Here is a 17,416-nt window from a genome sequence, read left to right as displayed (position 1 = left end):
ACATAGCCTGCACCCCTCTATCCCACAGCCTGTACCCCCATATTACACATAGCCTGCACCCCTCTATCTTACTGCCTGTACCCCCATATTACACATAGCCTGCACCCCTCTATCTTACAGCTTGTACCCCCATATTACACATAGCCTGCACCCCTCTATCCCACAGCCTGTACCCCCATATTACACATAGCCTGCACCCCTCTATCTTACTGCCTGTACCCCCATATTACACATAGCCTGCACCCCTCTATCCCACAGCCTGTACCCCCATATTACACATAGCCTGCACCCCTCTATCCCACAGCCTGTACCCCCACGCACCGCTCTCACAGTATGCCATCCTCTATTTCACAAACGCAATCACCCTGCACCCCCTAGCACCCTTCTATCTTACGCACCCTATATCCCACACACCCTGCACTTTTCTGTCTATTGCACCCTGAAACCCCCTACACCCCATCGCACATAGCCTGTACCTCATGCACCATTCTATCTCACACCCTGCACTCCCATATCCCACATAGTCTGCAACCCTCTATTTCACAGCCTGTAACCCCACGCACCCCTCTCAAAATCTGCACCCTTCTTTCACTCACTCAAGCACCCTGTACCCCTCTATTTTGAACTCCCTGCACCCCCATATCCCACACACATTGCACCGCTATCTCATGTAGTCCTCTCACACACCCTGCACCCCACAATCTCATGCACCTTGCACCTCTCTCTCACGCACCCTGCTCCCCCTTGCAACCCTCTATCTCACACACCCTGTACCTCCTTGCAACCCTCTATCTCATGCACCCTGCACCTCCTTGCAACCCTCTCTTATGCACCCTGTACCCCCTTGCAACCCTCTATCTCATGCACCCTGTACCCCCTTGCAACCCTCTACCTCACGCACCCTGTACCTCCTTGCAACGCTCCATCTTATGCACCCTGTACTCCCTTACAACCCTCTATCTCACTCACCCTGTACCTCCTTGCAAGCCTCTCTCATGCACCTTGCACCCCCTTGCAACCCTCTATCTCACTCACCCTGTACCTCCTTGCAACCCTCTATCTCACGCACCCTGTACCCCCTTACGACCCTCTATCTCACACACCCTGTGCCTCCTTGCAACCCTCTCTTATGCACCCTGTACCCCCTTGCAACCCTCTATCTCACGCACCCTGCACCCCCTTGTACCCCTCTATCTCATGCACCCTGTACCCACTTGCAACCCTCTATCTCATGCACCCTGTACCTCCTTGCAACCCTCTCTCATGCACCCTGTACACCCTTGTACCCCTCTATCTCATGCACCATGTACCCACTTGCGACCCTTTATCTCACACACCCTGTACCTCCTTGCAACCCTCTAGCTCATGTACCCTGTACCACCTTGCAACCCTCTATCTCATGCACCATGTACCCACTTGCGACCCTCTATCTCACACACTCTGTACCTCCTTACAACCCTCTCATGCACCCTGTACCCCCTTGCAACCCTCTATCTCATGCACCCTGTACTCTGTTACAACCCTCTATCATGCACCCTGTACCCCTGTACTACTCCTACAATACTAATTTCAGTATCGGGTAAGAAAACTTTAAACATAGGATTGAATAGTAACAATTACATGGATTTTCAGAGTAAGTACACCAGCCTCAAAAGGTTTAATATTGATTTTAATAATGTATACACTTTGTATTGTGAAATCTGATGACAGATCATTTTGATTGGCGAAATTACCCCCAAAAAACTTTCTACACTGCAAAAAAAAAAAAATCAATCCGTTAGTGCAGGCGAGCAGAAACCCGGTAGTTTTCTAAGCAATAAAAGGAACACAAAGAAGCTCTTGAGCAGAGGTGTACTTAGTGAAATTGCTCCTCTTGTCGTACATGCTATTTGCAAACAAAAAGTGTCTTTAGTTGAAAGGTGCCTCCTCGAGACGGTCATCGAAATGAGGCGCTACGAGTGTTTGAAGAAGGTTCTCCGCAGTCATTGAAAGTGAAGTGACGGCTTTGACAGACGCGTCGTCGCCGTATTTACATCCTCGTTTTATCCTGAATTTGTGTTTTGATGGTAAAATATATTCTGAAGGCAGAATTTGTCTCCTCTGTCTCCTTTCAGGATGATTCCAATGATAATCCAGTTCTCCATACTGATAATGCTGCACTCCGCACTGGTCCTCATCACCACGGCCGAGGATTATAAATGTCTGCCTCTCGTGCTCCGGAAAACCTGCTGCTGGATTAATGAGACCTACTTAGCCAGGAATGTCATCATCTTTGCATCCATTTTGATTAATTTCCTTGGAGCTGTAATCAATATAGTAAGCATTTTTATGAGGGGTATAATCTGCTTTGTTTTGGGGGAGGGAGTGAGGTCAGCATGAAATGAAAGGGCTTGTCTACGGTGAATCCGCGTGCACATTTCATATGATTTTTGCATATACTTGTAGGTGCACTTTTGCAATTAATATCTGATACCGTTTTGTGTACTCAGCTCTGATGCATACTTATGTGCCTCTTGTTTAATTAACTGTTTGCTAAAGTCTATATATCCCTTTAGAGGGGTTTTCAATAGAGCTCAGCAGAACGATTCTCAGCCGTGGTCCAGCGGCCATGTCGCCACTCCAAAGGGTACCAGCACACTGCAAACTTCCTACATGATGTTGGTGCGTAATAATCAGAAGTTTGGTCCAGCTCCCATGGACTACTGATGTGGCTTCTTACAGATTTTATGTAATGTAAGCTTTACTGGATAAATGGAAAGCTGTGCAACTTTCTAAAATAGTTTGTGCCCTCATCAAAGTTCTGCAACTTTCTAAAATAGTTTGTCCTCACCAAAGCTCGGCAACTTTTTTAAATAGTTTGTGTCCTCACCAAAGTTCTGAAACTTTCTAAAATAGTTTGTCCTCACCAAAGTTCTGCAACATCTAAAATAGTTTGTGTCCTCACCAAAGTTCGGCAACTTTCTAAAATAGTTTGTCCTCACCAAAGTTCAGCAACTTTTTAAAACAGTTTGTGTCCTCACCAAAGTTCTGTAACTTTCTAAAATAATTTGTGTCTTCCCCAAAGTTCTGCAACTATCTAAAATATTTTGTGTCCTTAACAATGTTTTGCAACTTTCTAAAACAGTTTGTGACCTCACCAAAGTTCTGCACCTTTCTAAAATTGTTTGTGCCCTCACCAAATTTCTGAAACCTTCTAAATTACAATGTGAGCTGTGCCTGGTAATCAATATAGGGGACGTTTTGTTCGGTGAACCCCTAAAAATCTAAAATGAATGGCATGTACCTAGAATAACCCATCTATAGTGAATTCATGGTAAACCCCTTTATTTAATTACATATTTTGCATTGGTTAACTTGCTTTCACACTGACCCCTGGAGCATATTATATAGGCTGCAAAATCCTGTTTTATGAAGTTTGCCTATTTGCTTTTCTGTATAGACTAGGACAAAACGTGCAGAGCCATATCAATTTCTTTAGAGGATAGTTAAGTTAAAAGGGTTGTCCAGTGAAATGGTTATAAACTTTTCTTGAACTGGTGGAAGTCCCGACTGCTGGGACCCCCACTAATGCCAGAAAGAGCACTCTATGCGAGTGCAGACTTGTGAATCTTCGCATCACGTGCATAAAGTGACTACAGACATTTTTGAAAAGCCTGGACAATCCCTTTAATGATTCCTTGTGGTACTGCTGTAGTCCTAAATTAGGCAGAAAAATCTATACACACAGATATGGCTTTGGTACAGCTGTCCTCACACCTTGGTCTCCTTTGGAGGTCGATTACTTCCTGGAGACTTGTTCACATGAAGTTTTTGCAGCATTTTTTTCTGCACCAAAAACCTGCTCTCTTGGCAGTAAAATCTCAGGTTTTGCAGCGTTTTTGCTGTGGGGGGTTTTGTGAATTTTTGGGGAGCGGATTACAGGTGTGATTTATTTACAGTACATGTTTACTAAACTGAGTTTTATTCATCAAAAATGCAGCAAAAAAACATTGCAAAATGCAACAAAAGCTTTGCTGTGATTTTTTGAAGTGTTTTGGCATTTCTCATTACTTTCTATGGGTGAAAAAAAAACTGCAAAAACACAGAAAGACTAGAAATGCTGCAGATTTAAAAAATGCTGCGGTTCCCAAATTCAGTCTGAAAAAAAAACATGCGCTGCCATGAAATTTCTGAAATCTCGTAGCTTTTGCTGGCACTGTAAAATGCAGCTTTTCTGTAGAAAAAAAATGCAGCACAAATGCTTCATGTGAACAGAAGACTTTTCTCTGTCACTTTGACTACCATTTTTTGTTGCTGCCATAAAGCGCTCATACCCTGCTTTCATGTCAATGCAGACAATCCAAAGAGAATGTATATGTCTCCAATATGGCCAACCCCAGGGAAGCTTTTAAAATTAAAAAAAAAGTTTAAAAAAAAACAATTTCTAGGGTCTGCTATCTGAAAACTAAAACTTTAATTCATTGAAATTTCAGGAAAATAGAAAAGCCATGTTTGAAAGTCCCGGCTGTCTCAGATTCTTGCTCTCTACCTCTGTGAAGGATTCCCCTGAGGACACATAAAAGGTTTCGAAACTCGAGGTTTCACAGCAATTTGTTTCTGCTTTCCTCCCCTGTGGTCTCCAGGCCAAAATTTGAAGAGAAAATAGAGATACAAAGTAGGACAGGAGACTTTTTTATGTTTCCTTAAAGTGCCCTTTAGATATTAGGAAAAAAAATCCAAAAAACAGATAACTCAGAGTTACGATTCCCATCAGGTTTTTGGTTCTGCAAGATTTCTTCTCTCCCAAGTTTTCCTTGTGATACAGAAAGAACTTTTTCTCTTAAGGGGGTTTTCTGCTTTGGACATTTTTTTTTTGGATGAAAAGGAACGTTTCACATAAGGTTGATCACAAAGTTGCCGTCCACGAGGATCTCGTGCAGCAATTGGATGGACACTGATCTTCTGCAGTGCCCCTCCAGGAGAAATGAAGCATTACAGTGCACAATTTAATCAATGGGTTGTCTGTGTATTGCAAGACAGGTTGTAGGAACCTCGTTGGAACCGTTATTGGCCACCGCCCTGTGAACCTCCTCCTACCTGCTGGCCTCCACAACTCCTCTTCTGATGACTATGCCCACCGCGACATCATGAGTGACCACTCTGCATCATGTTGCACCAGACCTTCTCATCAGAAAAGGAAGCATGTGAGAAAAGGTTGGCAGGGCTCTGGAATGGTGGCTGGTAAACCAGGATCTGATTAAACTTTTTGCTCAACTCTAGTAACTGCTCATCACTCTGGCCAAGAGTTGAAGACCCTCGACAGAAGACCTCTCTTTACCAATTGGTAAATAAAAAAGGGTTTTCTAAACTGGACAACCTCCTTTGAGCTCTAGAAACCCCCTACTCTCATATTTACGCTAATTTAGTTGGGATATTCAGTTCTTATGCAGCACACCTGGTGGGAAACCTATCTAACACCGGTGGTAGGTGTGGGCTCCATTGATTCATGGATGATCAGTGGCCTGTCTTCACCGTGGTCTCCATCTATTCCCAATGGGACGTCTGAGATGGCCGAGTACAACTAAGTACGGTAACCACTCACATCTCATGGGGCAGTTCAGAGCCCGTTCAGTGTGGATCCCAGTAGTCTGTCCCCCACAGATTCACAAGGCTTCATCTATGGTGCTAACTTTAAATGATGGGCATGCAGTCTTACAATGATGAAAAATAAGTAACTCCCGACCATCATTCTAATAATTGTTGGAGCCCTCAGCAATGGTATTTATTGTTTTTTTTATCTATCCTGTCCATAAGGAATAAATATGTTTCACAGGACAACACCTCTAACAACACAGTCTCTATGATACTGCTGAAGGGCATTGTGCATGACATTACTCTTCTGCCCCTAGTGGAGTCTGACTTTTGGGACCCCTATGGATCCTATGAATGTAGAGAAAAGAGCTTTAAACTAGTGTTGTGTCGTCAGCATTTTCAGGATTGGCGGACAACCTGCTGATCGTGTATTGATGGCAGTGTTAGGGTCACCTTGTGATGTGGACCCACTAAGCCCTAGGTCCGGGTGAGTATACAGGCCCCGGGCGTTGGGGCAGCTGGGAAGATGTCATATGGGGAGTGTTGTGAAATTGGATTTTGGGCTCCCCCGGTGGCCACTGGTGGAATTGAACTGGTGTGCATCATCCTCTCTGTTCACCTGTTTCCATCAGGATGTGGGAGTCGCTATTTAGCCTTGCTCCTCTGTCACTTCCATGCCGGTCAACATTGTAATCAGAAGCCTTTCTGTGCATGTTCCTGCTGCTAGACAACTCCCAGCTAAGTTGGACTTAGTCCTTGTTTGTTTTTGCATTTTGTTCCAGTTCACAGCTGTAGTTTCGTTTCTGTGTCTGGAAAGCTCTTGTGATCTGAAATTGCCACTCTGATGTTATGAGTTAATACTAGAGTCTTAAAGTAATTTCAGGATGGTATTTTGATAGGGTTTTCAGCTGACCATGAAAGTGCCCTTTCTGTCTTCCTGCTATCTAGTAAGCGGACCTCAATTTTGCTAAACCTATTTTCATACTACGTTTGTCATTTCATCTAAAATCACCGCCAATATTTGTGGGGGCCTCTGTCTGCCTTTCGGGGAAATTTCTCTAGAGGTGAGCCAGGACTATATTTTCCTCTGCCAGGATTAGTTAGTCCTCCGGCCGGCGCTGGGCGTCTAGGGATAAAACGCAGGCTACGCTACCCGGCTACTGTTAGTTGTGCGGCAGGTTTAGTTCATGGTCAGTTTAGTTTCCATCCTTCCAAGAGCTAGTTCGTATGTTTGCTGGGCTATGTTCTCTTGCCATTGAGAACCATAACAGGGGAGCAAGGATGAGAAACCCTCAGGATTCTTGGGAGCAGCAGGATGGATGAAGTTAAGTCAGCAGGGATAGAAGCAGGTCAGCAAGGTGTGCACCGGAGGTGTAGTATAACAAACTGGAGTCTTGAATCACAATGTGAAGATACAGGTGTGTGTCCTATTGGGCCTTAAAAGGCCTAGGGAGTTGATGTCACACATCGGGCAACCTGCCTGCCAAACCTGATGTGGAGCACAACAGAGGCAGCTGACCTAGAGGAAGAGAGTGAATGATACCCAGGACAGTTGTGTAAAAGGCAGATCCTAGTCATCACCGGTCTAATGATTGGTGAGCGTTGTGTGCGGGGACATATCATCTTATGACCAGTTTCAGACAGTCGTAAGGGAGAATACAAAAACTTGGAATCAAAATGTAAAACTCATCTTACAAATAAATGATCAGGATTTTCCAGGGCTCATAATAAAGTCAACATCTTGGCGTCACTTGAGCTAATCCAAGGGAATCAGGTCCGGCTCATGAAGATGTCTTGTAAGATCTTCAGTACTTTATTCAGATAGCATTAACAACAATGCACCTGACTAATAATCCCCTTTCCACCAATGCATTTCTGAGGCACTAGACGCCCGATCTCATGGTGGTGGATCTTCATCAGTCGGATCTGTTTCCACTGGGTTACAAAAACACGTCCCTGCTGCAGTTTTGCTGAAGCAAGTTTAGATCACTGTACAATCCGACGCCTTTCCAATTTTTCTTCCGTAGCCAAACAACCTCCCTTTGTATCCTTGTTTGGGCGACGGAGGCAAATTCATGTTGGCTTTGAAATGGGCATGAAGGAAAAATCAGTAATGATTGGATTTAATTCTGCCACCATTCAAGTGCTCACTGAAATTATGGATCCAGCTATGCTATGATGGGAGATCACCTCTTTGGGCACACGCCATGGTGATCATGTTTAGATGGTCTCTATCCAGTTCTCGTTGTGTATAGTGATGTTTGACTACCAGAACAACCATAGTGGACATGACATAAATACCTGATAGGAGAGGGTCCCACCTTGGAAACCCCCATCTATTGGGGGTCCCTGTTTTTAAGGTTTGGCTGTACCAAAGCTCTGCCATTTCCATTACTCCCATAGACTTGAATGCATTGGAGAGCCATGCAAATGTGACCACCCCGGCTGAGTAACACACAGATAAGGACAAATGGAAAACCTGAAGGTAGGGTTGGGTATGAACAGTCTTAATTTCTCTGGGTATGTTTTCTCTTATTCTTATCCAGCCTGTGACACTTAAGGCAAAATTTCGGGATTAATGCAAAATCCATAATAGGCCCCAACCTACCATTTATGTAGTGCAGGGACAGTCGGCTACTTTAAACCCCACGACTAGGGGTGAATACCACTTCTGTACACCGTGGGTTGTACCAAAGACAACACGTATCAACTATCTATGATCACTGTAAATATGGCTGCCGAGAACCTTGCCGATCCCCAGATAGGAGGTATATGGGGGGTCAAAGCCTCTGAATGGAGCAGAGAGAAGTAAATGGAGCGGTTTTGAGCACATGCGACCACCAATTCTGTAGAAAGTTAAAGAGATAGATATAGTTCATCAGTATCAGATAGGTGGGAGTCTCATGGGTGATCCATAGAAAAGTAGTGGACAATCCCTTTAACTATAATCCAGACTCCCCACACATAAATAATACATAACATACTTACAAGAGACTGAATGATTTGTTTTCGTGAATCTTCTTATATTCAGTTTAGTTTTCTTTCGAGCTAATCTAAAACTTCATAATTTTCTGATACCAACGAGGAAAAAGAGAAGAAAAGAAAATAGGATTTATTGCCAGAGCCGCGTTTTGTCACATGAAACTTTTAATTTTCTTTCAATAGGTTCAGGGATGTTTTTTTTTTTTTTTTTACCGTTTTATCATAAAGAAGCCAAATTATGTTGGCTGCTAAGACTCGGAAAACAAATTTGCAGCTCAGAATTAAATCCGGCAGCTGCTGTAAACACGAAGGATGCGGTGTGCATGCAATAGTAGAAAACAGCGATCCGAGGATTTCTCAGAAGTCAGACCGGCTCAGGATGTGGAGGAACTCTAGGTCCGGGGTATTCATGGAGGAAGGGGCCAAAGGAAACGAAATGGGACCTTTTTGTGTTGTAGTTCATCGATCTGCTGCACAATCTCTAAAATGTGTAATCTTCCTCACATCTCAAGATCAAATACATAAGTTTTAATGTTTCCCTGACTGCAAGCACAAATTTTGATTATTTTGTGAAATTAGATGAAGTTCATTAGTAAATTTGATGGATAATCTAATATATTCCCTTATCTATCTCATGCTGAGTTGCATCCTATGTTATACCCCAGAGCTGCACTCACTATTCTGCTGGTGCAGTCACTGTGTACATACATTACATTACTGATCCTGAGTTAAATCCTGTATTATACCCCAGAGCTGCACTCACTATTCTGCTGGTGCAGTCACTGTATACATACATTACATTACTGATCCGGAGTTACATCCTGTATTATACCCCAGAGCTGCACTCACTATTCTGCTGGTGCAGTCACTGTGTACATACATTACATTACTGATCCTGAGTTACATCCTGTATTATACTCCAGAGCTGCACTCACTATTCTGCTGGTGCAGTCACTGTGTATATACATTACATGACTGATCCTGAGTTACATCCTGTATTATACCCCAGAGCTGCACTCACTATTCTGCTGGTGCAGTCACTGTGTATATACATTACATTACTGATCCTGAGTTACATCCTGTATTATACCCCAGAGCTGCACTCACTATTCTGCTGGTGCAGTCACTGTGTACATACATTACATTACTGATCCTGAGTTACATCCTGTATTATACCCCAGAGCTGCACTCACTATTCTGCTGGTGCAGACACTGTGTACATACATTACATTACTGATCCTGAGTTACATCCTGTATTATACTCCAGAGCTGCACTCACTATTCTGCTGGTGCAGACACTGTGTACATACATTACATTACTGATTTTGAGTTACATCATGTATTATACCCCAGAGCTGCACTCACTATTCTGCTGGTGTCCAGTCCTATATAACATTTTTCCCTCGTTGTCCATAATCAGTATTTTTGTTTGGAGCCTTTTCTTTCTTCCATGACTTTATTACTACAGTGTTTTTCATTCTTCTCTGCTTCGCTTTGCAAATTGAATCTGCCTTTAAGTTGACAGATATTAGAGGTTTTTATTCGGTTACGGACCAAGTTCTTCTCCGAAATCTGATTGTGCTTTAGTTCTTTCCAAGAAAATAAATCCCCACATATTGCTTTTTGATAAGGTTATGCACCTCTCACCTCTCCACGTGTAGCTTTAATCCCCTGTGTAACTGTGTAGACGCAGGTGGTAAATCCGTCACCTGTGCCGTCTTTGGGGGAGATGCTTGTGCTTTTGGGGCAGAGAATCTATCAATAATCCTTATACTAGAACATGTCATTTACAAAACATTAGCGATGTTAGAATGCCAATGCCAGGTAGGTAGCGGTAAAGCCAATATTTCTGGATGTTTTACTATGCTCACATAATTACATTTTCTCATTACTAATTTCTGGATGGTGGATTTGTGGCATATAGAGACCCCCTGACAAATAACTATTTGTATATACAGGCACAGTCTTTATCCATACAGGTGCTTTTACCCAATAATCCTGCACATCTCATAGCTTAATTGTAATTTTGTAAAAAATAAAAAAACAATCTGTCATGATCCAGACCGGGTTTTGAGTCCTGTTTTCCCTTTTTTCTGGTCTGGTCATGTCAAGAGTTAACCTTTCCCAGCCTCTGTCTGGGCTCAGGTTGGCTATTTATCACTGCTGCTTCCTGCCTAGGGCTGCTGTAGCTGACTCCGATCGCTCTGATTTGTCCTTTTGCTTTTGCTGTTTGAACCCATGTCTCTGTTTTCCCGATTCCCGTCTTTCCCTTTAGGGTGCTGACTCCCTGGCTTTGACTTGGCTTGTATCTTGACCTGCTTCTGTCTTTTGTCTTCTGGCATATCCGCTCCTGACCGTTACTGATCCCCTGGCTTGTCTCTGACTATAAGATTGCTTATTCCTTTGGTACTGCACTACAGTCTAAGATCTCACCCGGCTTGCACTGCAGGCCAGATCTGTTTAGGTGTAGTCCTGCTTCCACTCTATTGACATCTAGTGGAGCCTGCACCTACTTGCATTGCCTAAAAAAGTAGCTATTGTCATTGGTAACATGAGAGATTCCGGGATGGAACCTGCTGGATTCCATTGTAGTCATTGGGTTCCGTCCGGTGCTTTTTATATTACCATCGTGATGGATCCATCGGTTCTGAAATTAATCTTAACAGATCCTAAGGAATAGCCTGTCTTAAAAATAAAGGGGATTTAGCGCTTGTAAAGTGGGCACATTATCTGACAACATAATACAGAGAATATAGACCACCTTCAGGACAGTGATGGGCAGTGAAGGGGCCTTGGTGCTGGATGGAGGAAGCGAGCCGGCAGAAAGCCTGGCTGGGAGCTGCAGCAACAGGACGTGTAGGGGGAAAGAGCATATAATAAGCCTAACTCATCATTTGCATTTTTTAAGTCCATTTTCTTTTTTTTATCGTCTTGTAGTATCCGTTGATATTTATTTTTTTTTGCGCCAAATCTTTCCAAAATTGCACCTTTAGCTCACGAATTTTAAGGAAAATCAAAAACGCTCATTTTCATTTTGTCTTCATACTTTTTTGGAACTTTTTAGTGCAAAAAAGTCACACGCTCCATTAATTGTCACAAAATTTGCATAAACCTTTTCGGCCGTACATCAAATCCGTCTCACGATGGACTAGAGGAAATTTCCCCAATAAAATAGCGAGTTTTCAAAAAGTCGCAACTGATGAATTGGAGAGAAATATCTGGAAACACCAAACCTCAACCACGGCGGCGTACGTTGGAAGAAGGAAAAAAACAGGCGAAAGTATATAAAATGGAATTTAAACAAGCGCAAATTAAAAAAAAAGGTGTAAATGGGGGAAAAAAGCTAAAAACGACCCAAAAGAAAAAAGGCGTAAATGTAATAATAAATCGAGCCCCATGTGTTTTTTAATTTTTGATCATAAAATAAAGGGAACATGGCGGCCACCTCGAATCGATTAGCTCATCTCTAGTATAAACCTAGTAAGTGCCATGAATAAAAACTTGTAAACCTCGGATACATCACGAAGCAGAATGAGTAATGGACCTGATACACAAACCAATAACTTTATTGATCGTGAAGGCAAAAGTACTTAGCACAGCAGTAAAAATAAAATAAGAAAAAAAATCATAAAAGACCCCGAGCCCAATATTTTATTTATCTAGTGTAGTTAGCACAATAAAAAGCTGCCGACACAATAAATCCCGCCTCGCTGATAATGCAATTTCTTTTTTGGATATCAGCCATAAAATATCTGTTGCAACAGCTTGCAGCTTAACACGGGGAAAAAAAATACAATATTCCTTAAGGGCGATGGAACAGAAGGTGAGATTATAATATCAGCCTTGGGAGTAAAATAAAAAAAGAAACAAAAACAAAAGTTGCATGTAAATTAAATCCAAAATTATACAAAATTGTTCTTTGCTAAGGACAATAACATATTTTTTTTTAATTTGTTTATTAATTCAGAATAAGCAAACATTGCACACATTTGCAATTATCATCATTAATTATACCATGGAATACAAATAGTTGCAAAATATCGTCATACCAGAGGTTACAAAGGTAATGGAGTGTGCATGTTAAATCATTAGTTCCTTATAAGAAAATACCTATTATACAACTTTAACAACTTTAACCATTAATAGTGAATCGCCAAAAGAAAAACAGATTTAAATCCTGCTCTATAAGTGATGCCCCCGAAAACCACAGGCCCTCCTTTCTATGTAGATGTCTAGTCAGTGCAGACCATAGAGTACGATAAGAGGAATTCCATCTGCCCCATATCTTTTCGAATTTACCTGGACCACCTCTATTTTGATACATTGTTCTTTCATATGGGATAATCGAATTCACCTGATCAATCCAAACTCTAAGGGTCGGGGGGGAACCACCCATCCATCTTAACGCCAATACCTTCCGTGCCAAAAAGAGCGTCTCTCGGAGAAAGATCCCAGTATAATGATCCCAAGTCTCCGTATCCCACACCCCGAACAAACAGGTCAATGGTTCGAGCGGGACAGGAATCGACAATAAAGACGTTAGTAATGTCGTTACCTCTCTCCAGTAATAAAGAACTACCGGGCACCTCCAAATCATATGAATAAAATCTGCATCAGGCATATGACACCGTAAGCAATCTGCCGAATGTAAGCGACCCATTTTAAAGAGTCGCGTCGGGATCAAATAGGTCTGATATATGATATATAACTGGGTCTTCCTATTATTGACTGAAGGGGAAACTTTAGTTGGAGATTCTAGAATATCTTCCCATTCCTCTCCCAGTACATCGGGAAGGAGAGCCTCCCACTTCCCCTTGACAGAATTGATGACAGACCCATCTCCCACGGATAGTAGATATGTATATAGAGAGGAAATAAGTCCTTGAGGACCCTGTGAGTTGAGGATGCCTATCAAAGGTAAAGAAGAGATCGCCCGACCCGTACCTACATTCCGTATGTGCGATTGGAAAGCTGATCTTAGTTGTAAATACCGGAAGAATTGAGACCTCGGGATGTTGTACTTATTCTGTAGTTGTTCAAAGGTTACAAAACAACCCTGGTCATGTATATCGCTCACCGAGAGAACACCACAGGAGATCCAGAAATCAGTGGATGGGTGATTTAGTAATTCTGGTATATAACCATTATTCCACAGTGGCATTTCGGCTATGACATCCACAAATTTAATAACTCTTTTAATTTGTCTCCATACCAATCTCGCCAGCCGGAGCATAGGCAACAGACGACAAGCACCAACTTTCTCCATCTCCAAGAATCCCAGTGGGCAATTAATTCGGGCAGAATGAATTAAATGACTCTCGGAGTTAGGTAGGGAGGTATTAGGCATCCACTTACTTATCGCCTTAGCCTGCCCGGCAAGGTAGTACAGATAGAGGTCTGGTAGGGCCGCCCCACCCCCCTTTTTTGGTCTCTGTAGAATAGATAGTTTGAGTTTGGGCCTGGTCTTCCCCCATATAAAGGATGTGATTAAGGAGTGTAATTTTGCAAAAAATGACTTGGGTATTGGTACAGCACTATGTTGAAAACAGTAATTGAGTTTGGGAAGCAGTATCATTTTAATTAGATTAATGCGGCCTGCAACAGAGAGGGGGAGTCTACTCCAGGTTATAAATTTAGATTTGACCAAATCCAGCAGTGGATAGATGTTAAGTTGTAGGTCTAACCGACTATATTGAGACATATGAATACCTAGATATTTGAAATTGGAAACCACAGGTAACGACATGAGAGTCCCGAGACAGGGAACCGAAGTATGAGATAGAGGCATCAGGGCAGATTTATCCCAGTTTATATATAGACCGGAGAATTTACTAAATTTATCTATGGTCGCTATCACTTGTGGTAGGGTTTCTTCTATTTTATCCATAAATATTATCATGTCATCAGCATAAAGGCCAATGGTATCCACACGGTCCACAATATTTATTCCCTTGATATCCACGGAGGATCTTATGCGTATTGCCAAAGCCTCTATCGCAAGGGCAAAGAGAGCCAGGGACTTAGGACATTCCTGGCGGGTTCCCCTGTGTAAGGTAAAAGAATCAGAGGTGGAGTTATTTACAATTACACGCACCCTGGGATTCTTATACAGCGCATCTATCCCCCTAATAAATTTCTCTCCAAAACCATATTTCTGCAGACACGCAGAGAGGAAAGGCCACTCGAGAGAGTCGAACGCCTTGGCCGTATCCAGCGATGCCAGCGCCCAACTATTATCCAGCTCTAGAGAGCTATATTGAATCACCGATTGGACCCGCCTGATATTGATAGAAGTACTTTTCCCAGGCATAAAGCCGGTTTGATCTGGGTGTATAAGGTCCAATATGAGCGTATTTAGTCTTGTGGCCAATATTTTAGTGAAAATCTTGTAATCTACGTTTACTAGTGATATGGGGCGATACGATCCACATTCCAGAGGATCCTTCCCTTCTTTTTTAAGTACAATAATGTTTGCATCATAAAATGTTTCGGGCATGAATTCTCCCTCCCATATACTCTGAAGTACCTTCAATAAAAGTGGTGCCAGTTGACCTCGATATTTCTTATACAGCTCAATAGGAAACCCATCAGGTCCAGGGGCCTTCCCGGTGGCCATGTCCATTATAGCTTGCTCAACCTCCTCCAAAGTGAACTCAGCCTCCATAAAGGCTTGCTGAGCTGGACTCAATGAGGGGAATGTTATGTCCGATAAATAGTCTGCACATTCAGGAACACCAAAACCACTACTAGACTTGTATAAAGATTTATAGTAATCGTAAAAACACTGGAGGATCTCCTCAGTAGAGGATACCAATGAACCATCAAGTGCCCGGATCTGTAATACTGTATTAGATGTGTTATGTTGGCGTACTAAAAAAGCCAATAGTTTACTGGCGGGGTTCCCCAATTCAAAATAGGATTGACGGGTAAAAAACAATTTGCGTTTTGATTTTGTGTCTATATGTTGGGTATATAACCTTTGGGAAGTGAGCCACGCTACCCTGTTGCCACTAGTTTGGTTGGTTACATAAGCGGCCTCGGATTCCTTCAGCCGTCGCTCCATCTCGTCATCCTTTTAATATAGGAAATTGTGGAAGACAGACATCCCCTTAGATATGCTTTTAGAGTATCCCAAAACAGACTAAGATTTGAGGGGTCTGGGTGGGTAAAGATGAAACAGTTCAACTGATCCACCGTTCTATCGCTAGAATCTATTAATTTCAGCCAGAAGGGATTCAATTTCCAGGGTATAGTATTATTTGACTGACCGTATTTAAGTTTAAGAATAACTGGACTGTGGTCTGATATCCCCTTATTGCCATGCTCAACACTATCCACCCATAATGCCAGGTCACCAGATCCAAATATATAGTCTATACGAGATAGAGACCGTCTAGTTGACGAGTGGCAAGTGTAATCCCTTATCTCAGGGTGACGTAATCTCCATAGGTCCAGCCATCCGCTACCGCTCATAAACAGTGCCAATTGAGAAGAGGATTGAGTAGAAGGGCCCGCAGACATCCCGTCGTCCAGTCTCAATCTATCTAAGGAACTATCCATGACTAAGTTAAAATCTCCCATACAAAAAATACTAGCATCAGGATAATTTAGGGAGAATCCCATTGCCATGCGGAGAACCGATATATTAGCTGGGGGTGGGTTATAGATGCACAGTATCACGTATTCCCGCGTGTTAATAAAGGCGTGTACAAAAACAAAGCGACCTTCGGGATCTCGTCTTGTCTCCCTGGCCTCCCATCTAACACTTCTATGGATTAGCAGAGAGACCCCTCTTGAATAGCTGGTATGGAATGCGTGAAGGGACCAATGCACCCAAGGCTTTTGTGTACATTTAGCTGTGTCCCTGGTCAGATGTGTCTCTACAAGTGCTACAACATGGGGATGATACTGCTTAATCTGTGAAAATACCTTGATTTTTTTACGGGGAGTCTTAATACCCCGTATATTCCAAGTCATACATATAATCTCAGACCCCATATCTACACTTGAGAAAAGGAATATTATACACCATAGCTTGAGCAAAGATCAGGGACACCACGCAGAGCACAGAATTATCAATGGCGACTATCAAACATATCAAACAGTCAAAACTGGTGTAAAAACCCAAACAAAACAAAGCTCGAACAGTGGAGGAGTATAATCCTACACTCCTACAGTCAAATAGAAAAGGGGATACCCTCACTGGAATCAGCGTTCGGTATTGTTGATAAGCTCAACACCTGTACGGAGAGCTCCATTTTGTGTTGCCATTAGATAAGGAAGATTGCTCAGGAGTCCGGCACATTAGACCTTGTATGATCGTAACCATTCGGTTACCTCCGCCGGATCTGTAAAAAACAAGGAAGAGCCTTCATGGACAACGCGGAGTCGAGCTGGGTAAAGCATGGAATAAATTATGTTTTTATCCCTGAGCCGCTTCTTAACTTCCACAAATCGAACTCGCTGTTTTTGGAGCTCCATGGAGAAATCCGGGAAAATTGATATAGTAGTATTGTTGAATTTAATAGGGCTCTTCTGCCTCGCCAGGCGGAGTATCGCATCTCTGTCTCTGCAGTTAAGAAGACGCGCCAAGAAGGGCCGGGGCGGAGCTCCGGGGGGGAGAGGCCTCGTCGGTACTCTATGGGCCCTCTCCACAGAAAATGTTGAGGAGAATCCATCTCCCAGGGAGGTTTTAAGCCAGTCCTCTAGGAATTGCTCAGGTTGTTGACTGTTGTGAATTCCGTTCTGGAGCTCCCTCCTGTGGTTGCTAATGGTATTTTTGTGAGTTCTGCCCTTGGGCTCCCTCTGGTGGTTTCGAGTAGAACTGCTGCTCCTTTAGGTAGCTGTGGCAGCTGCCTTCACT

General features: G+C 42.8%; 1 protein-coding gene across 3 annotated transcripts in view; it reads left to right on the top strand.

Moving 5' to 3' along the window:
• ADCY8 (adenylate cyclase 8) overlaps positions 1-17,416 on the top strand; it is a 364,716-nt gene that overhangs the window by 264,137 nt on the left and 83,163 nt on the right. For all 3 annotated transcript variants that reach the window (XM_077271241.1, XM_077271242.1, XM_077271243.1), the window contains one exon: positions 2,115-2,316. In XM_077271241.1, the coding sequence (XP_077127356.1) occupies positions 2,115-2,316 (202 nt within the window). The remainder of the gene's footprint in view (positions 1-2,114; positions 2,317-17,416) is intronic.

Source organism: Ranitomeya variabilis, chromosome 6, assembly GCF_051348905.1.
Source record: "Ranitomeya variabilis isolate aRanVar5 chromosome 6, aRanVar5.hap1, whole genome shotgun sequence".
Taxonomy (NCBI): Eukaryota; Metazoa; Chordata; class Amphibia; order Anura; family Dendrobatidae; genus Ranitomeya; species Ranitomeya variabilis.
The sequence above is the reverse complement of the archived record's forward strand: the minus strand, read 5'-3'. Positions and strand labels throughout refer to the sequence as shown.